This window comes from Corvus brachyrhynchos, unplaced genomic scaffold (genome assembly GCF_000691975.1).
Source record: "Corvus brachyrhynchos isolate BGI_N302 unplaced genomic scaffold, ASM69197v1 scaffold99, whole genome shotgun sequence".
Lineage (NCBI taxonomy): Eukaryota > Metazoa > Chordata > Aves > Passeriformes > Corvidae > Corvus > Corvus brachyrhynchos.
Window position 1 is genome coordinate 184,351 of NW_008239778.1, and position 7,085 is coordinate 191,435.

At 57.0% G+C, this 7,085-nt stretch overlaps 1 protein-coding gene across 1 annotated transcript; it reads right to left on the reverse strand.

Annotated features, from left to right (window-relative positions):
* Nucleotides 1-6: 6 nt before the first annotated feature.
* Nucleotides 7-7,084, reverse strand: SARM1 (sterile alpha and TIR motif containing 1; the record flags this gene model as incomplete). Its single annotated transcript, XM_008640403.2, has 9 exons — nt 7-1,035; nt 1,506-1,627; nt 1,731-1,920; nt 2,294-2,387; nt 2,483-2,718; nt 3,156-3,247; nt 3,373-3,585; nt 3,757-4,375; nt 6,906-7,084. Coding segments are annotated over 9 exons (1,875 nt in total), but the record flags the coding sequence as incomplete, so codon positions are not given.
* Nucleotide 7,085: the final 1 nt, after the last annotated feature.

Consider the following 7,085-nt stretch of genomic DNA (forward strand, 5'->3'; position numbering starts at 1 on the left):
CTGCTGAAGGCACAGAGCATGGGAGATCGGCTGTGGAGCAGTGACAAGATAAAATACAGCCACAGTGAATAATAACTCCACAAACACAGCAATTAGCATCTTCCCTGCATGGGTAGAACTTTTCCAGGGTCACAGTCCAGCCTCCAGTGCCCTGAAATCAGAGACCTGATCAAGTGGTGAAGCTGAGACCTCAGATGGAGGGAAGGAGGGTATTTTAAAAGCACTTTTTGCAGAGATCCTGCAGAAACTTCATGTGGTCTAACCCCAAACTTCCACTGCCAGAGTTAAGAGCACACAGCGGTGTTGCAGCACTGGGAGGTGGAAGTCCCATGAGGAGGGAAGGAGCTCTTGTGATAAAGGGACATTGCTGGGAAAGATAAAGCAGTTCAGAAGGCCCCTGTGGGTTATCTTTCCCAAACACAAAGATTTTGTTAGGGCTTAGTTTTTATTTGCCCTTTCCTGCTCTCAGTTTCTGACCACAAGGATATTCCTGGGACACGCAGCAGAGCCACACATTCCTCTCAATTGCTCTTCTCTCCCATGTGTCCTCTTGTGATGGATTCTCAACACTTCTCCAATTTTCAGTCCTTGGAAGATCCTTCCTCTTTGGATGTGTTTCTGAGGGAAGCTGTAGCTGCTTGTGGGGTCTGGATGGTGCCAGTTTCACACCCCGTGCATGTCCTGCCACCTCACATGGAAGACATTAATCCATCCCAGAGTCCACCCTGGCTTGGCTCCCCAGGCGCCGTGGGGAGAGGGGCCAAGGGGCTTGTATTTGGAGGGTGAGGAGGGAGTAAAGAGCCACAGGTTTTCTCTCAAAGATAGGAAAAAGTCAGGAGGGATAAATTTGGACCCCCACAAAAAGGGGTCAGCTGGGAGTGTCTGAGGCTGCTGTGCTGCTGGTTCTAGCTCTGCCCCAGGGAGTGCAAACAGTCCAGCCCGTTCTCCGACCCAGCCGAGGAGTCCCGGGAGGAGCGGCCCTGGAGAAAGCGGATGATTTTGTCAATCGTCGCCTCCTGGTACTCGTGGGACCACCTGTATTCGAGGGGAAAATGTGATACTTTCTCTGGTGTGTGTGGGGTGCCACAAGATAGCTGCATTCATTTGGGCTAGAAGCTAGAGACCCCTTTCCTCCACCCTAGCTCTCCAGGAGCTCCTTGGATGCCCTGCCAGGCTGGGATGCACAAAAGGAAGGCAGGAGGGGAAAGAAACCCAGGTGAGCTGTGAAACCTGCCAGCATCACTCCTGCCTGGGGCCAGGTGTCCTCCTGGCAGTGACTCCTCTGTCACCCAGAGGAGCCCCAGCACAACACCAGCAGCAGGGATGTGGTGGAAACCTTTGCTCCCTTCATGCTTTGGAGCACCTGGAGTGACTCACTGTCCCTTTGACCTGTTCTGCCTCCCTCATCTGTTTGTCCCAATGTCCTTGGGCTCTTTGCTACTCCTTATGCGAGTTGTTCTCTCCAGGTGTCAAGGAACCCCATGGCACAGCTGGCTTTTACTTACATGATACCATTGAATTTCAGGACAGCCCTCATGTCCTTGGGAAGGGTTTCTGGGTCTGGCCACTCAAAATGGTCTGTGACAGGTACAATGTTCTTTCCAGAGTTCAGGGCTGTCACAATCTCCTGCAGGAACAGAACATGCAGGTTTTCATGGCCTCTATCAGCCCATCACCAACTCCCTCCCACTCCAGTGTTCACACAGCTCCCACCTGGTGGCATCTCTTACCTTGTGTACCCAGTCCTTGCACTCAGGGTCCTCCATGCATTTGTCCAGTGCATTTGGCGAGAGGACCAGCACAAAATTCCGGGCACTCAGGACGCTCTGGAGCAGTTTATCTTCAAACTTCCCTGCCTCCAGCTTCTCCACGTCGATGAACACGCTGAAGCCGTGGAGCTGCAGGTGGACCTTCAGCAGGCTGGTGGCAAGAGAGGACAGCACCATGAGGAGACGTTTCATGTGCTGTCCCACCACGTTGGCTGAGACACGGTGAGACAGGAGCAGGGAATGAGATGCCAGCTCCAGCCCAGCTGTCTGGGCACGTGCAGAGAACTCAAGGAGCTGACATTGACTCCCTGCTGTGATCCTCTACAGCCCTACGAGTGTGAGGAAAGGGTCAGTCAGTGCCAAAGCGACCGTGACAGGGCTGGGAATTGGCCCCTCCACTGTGCAGGTTATCATGCATGTTGTCCCCATTTTTTCTGCAGCTTTTTGCAGCCTCCCTTCCTCCCCATTTCACACTTTTCCCACCCACCTTCCCTCTGGGCTTCACCGTTCCCTGCAGGACTCACCTGGCCAGCTGCGAGCCGGTGCTCCTCCGGTAGCTGATGAACACATCGGTCCCGTTGGACGTGGTTTGCAGCGTGATGGGGGAGTGAAGCGTTTCTAGGCAGCGCAAAACAACCACCAGAAGTTAAAAACCACCCAGCAGCTCATCCCAAACACCCCTCAACACCCCTCCCTCCTGCTGGGAGCCGCACCCCTGGCCGCGGTGAGGATGCGGACGCGGTGGAAGCCGGTGTGGATGTGACAGTCCTCCTGCAGCTGCTGCTCTGTCACGCGGTGCAGGAAGTTGCGGTCGATGCCGCAGGTGAGCAGGTTGTAGGTGTACTGCCGGAATTTGGGGTCGATGCCCCCCAGCCAATCGGCCAGGTTGCTGCGGTCGCAGGTGGAGTAATTGGCGAAGGTCTTGAGCTCCGTCAGCTCCCGGAAAAACCTGGTGGAGAAATAAATGGAGCACTTAGAGACATGTGGGACCACATCTTTTACCTGCTCAGGAGGGAGTGCAGCTCTGTGCTGGGGTGAAGGATGAGCTACAGGAAGAGGAAAGAGAAGAACAGCAGCATGGGAGTGCTGGTCCTCAGGACAGTGAGGTGTGAGGAGCTCAGCTAAGGGTAAGTTCCCATCTTTCTGGGTAACTTCCAGGATCCCACCTGCCCTGTGCCACAGGTGCTCTTTCCCCCACCCACACCTGTGCAGTGGTCCCATTACAGAAATCTCTCTGGGACTACAAAGTACAGTGGAAAAGCCCTGGCAGTCCAGGTTTTGCATTTGGAGGATCTCCATTCTCGTTTTTGCAGAGACCTTGTCCCTGGCTCTGCCACTGTGGTGATGGCCATGAGGGAGTCCAGTGTGCTCTGGTGGTGGTCCTACCTTTTCCGAGTGATGCTGGAGTCCATTCCCAAATCCTTCTGCAGCTCCTGCTCTGTCAGCCTCAGGAGAATGTCCCCATCCACCTGGTGATCCTGCCAAGAGAAATCCAGGCTGGAAAGGTCCCAGGAAAAGCTTCTGGGTGAGATGCTTACACCTGTGCTGCAAGATGGAGCAGAAGTGTCCATCCAGGTGTCCCTCCCCCAGCACAAAGCCCTACCAGGAATCTCTGGCAGTATTTATTGAATCCAATCTGCTGCAGCCACGTCTGCACCTCACAGGACTTCCAGTTGGGAACCGTGGGCAGGATGCGCCGAGGAACCTCCTCCCCTATCATGCGCAGCACCTTTTTGGCCAGGGAGGAGGTGGTGCTGCTGGTGGAGTAGCACACAATCCTCTTCAGGCTCTGCGTGGCCCCAATCTCGCTGAAAATCTGGGGGCATAAAGGGAGGAGATGTCACTTTGCTTCCCATCATCCTCTTCCCAACAAGCTGTGCTGGGCCAGGGGAGGACGAAGGTGTTTGGTGAGCAAAAGACACCAAGATGCAGTTGTGGCACCCCTTCCCTTTGACACCACCTTCCTCCAGGCCAACCTACCCTTTACCTGTGTTTTCTTCTGCCTGGCTTTGATGGCAGCCTCGGTGCAGAGGTAGAAGGCAGCGATGCACTGGGCTTCCAGCCGGGAGCTGTCCAGCAGGGGCACGAGGCGCTGCAGGTCCTGCGCCGTCCGTCCCTGGATGTTGTCACTGCTGCCCAGCATCTCGCGGGCAAACTGCTCCGGATCCAGCGAGGCGATGAAGGGCTCCACCAGAGCCAGCGTCCCCGAGCGCTCCACCTCCTTCTCGATCTCCTTGTTGGTGGCCAGCACCGTGATGGCCAGGCAGGCGTGCAGCCGGATCAGCTCGTCGTCTTTGGAGAAGGCCAGCGGGAAAAGCCACTCTGCCGCCTTCTTCTCGATCATGAGGCGCTGGTTGGCCTGGCCCCCGTACATGGCACAGTTGGCCAAGGCCATGGCACAGTGGCGCAGCACGGCGGGGTCCGTCCAGCGGCACCAGTAGAGGATGGCGTCCAGGCCCCCGTCGGAGATGAGCTGGAAGCAGGTCTCCTCCGTGTGCTTGAACATGTGCTCCAGGATCCCAGAGACGCTCTGAGCCAGCTGAGGGACATCTCGCTCCTTGGCTAAGTTCAGGATCACGCCCAGACCGATGCGAGCGATCCGGTCCCTGCGGGAAGGAGAGGCAGGTGAGGGGCGGAAGGATGTGCAAGGAGTGAGAACAGTGACTGGTGTGCCCCGTGCCGTGGTGATATTTATCCCAGGACAGACAGACGTCTCCTTGTGGGACACAGCTGCCAGATATGCAATGCAGCAAGATGCAACAGGCTGGTGCTGGAAAAGCCTGTCTGGGTCTGATGGAAGAACTTGTGATGGGGTGCACAGTCCAGGACCCCCTTGCTGGATGCTCTCATGCTCGAGGTAGGATGTTCATAGCAATTAATTAACAGGCAGGGTAGGTTAATGCCAGGCTGGAAATGGATCTGCTGTGCCAGCCATTGCTGTGGTGTGGAGATGTTTTGGGGTGAAACTTGTTTGTCCCCTAAGAACTGCTGCCAGCGCTGTCAGGGCAGGGCTGTCACATCTGGATGAGCAGTCAAGCAGCCCTGTCCACAAGTGGGACACAGAGGGGAGGTCTGTCTGTCCTGGGATGGCAGCTGGAGGGAAGCTCGCTATTTCCTCAGTCCTTTACTCTTCTGGAAGAGGACAGCAAGAGCCTGGGGTAGGTGGCCAAGGGCCACCAGCTGCTGCTCAGCCATGGCTGACCTTGGGAGTCCTGTGCTTAAAATGACACCTGAATGGGGCTGTGCCTTGAAAATGAGGTGAGGAAGGGGAAAATCAGGATCATAGAATGATGTGGGTTGGAAGCGACATAAAAATTCATCCAGTTCCAACCCCCTGCCACAGGCAGGGACACCTTCCACTATCCCAGGTTGCTCCAAGCCCTGTCCAACCTGGCCTTGGACACTCCCAGGGGTGTGTGCACAGCTTCTCTGGGCAACCTGTGCCAGGGCCTCACCACCCTCTGAGATGAGCTCTTGGCTGTGCTCTCATGAGCTTTCCTGGGGTGAGTGGCAGCTCCATTCCTCCCCTCAGCAGTGGCCATTTGGTGCCGTGACAGAGCTGCTCTGTTAGTGAGGCAGCACTGGCAGAGGTGCCCCATGCCCTGCTGCTCACGAGGGCAGTGGCACTTGGTCCCCAGCGATGGTGGGGTGATGGCACACCAGCCTCTGTGCTGGCAGGCAGGAAGAGCATTTCTGGGAAGCCTGTGACCCACAGGGCTCTCAGTGACCTTGGGGTGGGTTTGACAGGAAATGTTGTGGAGTCCTGGGGGGAAAAAAAAAGCCTTCAGCCTGGGTCTGGCTCCGAGCCCGGACTCAGCCATGGAGCTGGATGACAAACGTGGCCCCAACAGGTCCCCCACTCCCTGCAGCCGCAGATGGAGCCAGGACCTGTCCATCTCCCAGCTAAACACCTCTGCTGCTGTGCACAGACTAGCAGAGCTCTGTAAGTGAGAGCCTTGGACCCAAGGGGGAGCCCCACACCTCCCTGCCATCGCTCAGAAGTTGTGGGAAGTGAGGGCCTAGAAGCCCATGGCCCATGAACTGCTCCTGGAGCAGAGACAACAACTCCAGCAAATGCTTTCTCTTGCTAAGGAGCTGAGTGCTGAATGCAGCCCGTGCCAGTGATGCTTCCTGGGATTAAATTCCACCCTAATGGGCTTTCCTGATTTAGCTGCCGCTTATTTTTGCCTGCCAGTGCATGCAGTGAGGCCCAGGCTGTGAGTCCACAACCTTCCAGCAGGAGATATCCCCCAGGAAGCCGGAGCAACTTTGGCCAGGCTCCCTTCACATACCTTCCAGAGCCCTGGCTGGCTGGGTTAAAGTGCTCCAAGGGAGAGCAGGCAGAGTGCACTTGGGGTGTTGGAAGGGTGAGCTGTGTGTGGGTGCTGCATCAGCAGTGCTGTGATTTCCATGTGTCAGGTGCCACGGGTGCATGTGCACCTGTGTACACGCACACACGCTCAGGCACACGCTCCCACCCCACAGTGCCCATGCTCTGACAAAAACATCCCAGCATCTCTCACCTGTCCTGGGCAGCATCTGAACTAGGGGCCAAGGGCTGCTGACCCCTCCTTATGGCTTCATTCCAGCCCTGGTCAGCAGCAGGAAGGCTCTGGGAAGCGGCTTTGTCCTCCTCCTCCTCCTGCTGCAGCTATGGCTAAAGAGGAGTCACGTCTTGTCCTTCGGGTCAGATGCTCTGAGCCAGCCAAACTGACTCAGCTCAACCAGGCTGAGGGGGGCTCAGGAGGACAGCCCAGCCCTCACCAGCATCCCTGAGAGGGGGCTGGTCCTCCTCCCTCCAGCTGTGGGGGAAGGGAGCAGCTCATGGTCATTGCCTGGACATGAATCTGCACAAGTTCTGGGTGTGAGGGGATGTGGTGGGGATCCGGGGGGATTTGTGCGACTGGGAGCACCCAGAGCAGGGAAATTTGAGGGGTGTGGGTGGGATGGGTGAAGGTAGGTCCAAGGCCAGTTTGGATGGACTTGAAGCAACCTGGTCTATGGAAGGTGCCCCTGCCCATGGCAGAGGGTTGGGATGAGGTCTTTAAGGTCCCTTCGAACCCAAACCATTCTGGGGTGCCCGGGGCAGTGGGGAGGGCTGCGCCCGGCAGGGTCAGGGGCTCTGTGCAGACTCACCTGTTTTCCGCCACCAGGATCTGCTCCAGGAGTTTTCCTGCCTGGCACTTGGTCTCCAGCTCGGCGGTGTAGAGCAGGTTGAGCAGCAGGTCCAGGCCTCCCTCGAGGCGAATCACATCGCACAGCACCTTGGCCACGTCCCTCCCCACGGCCGGCATCCCCCAGGCCTCCTCCACCAGC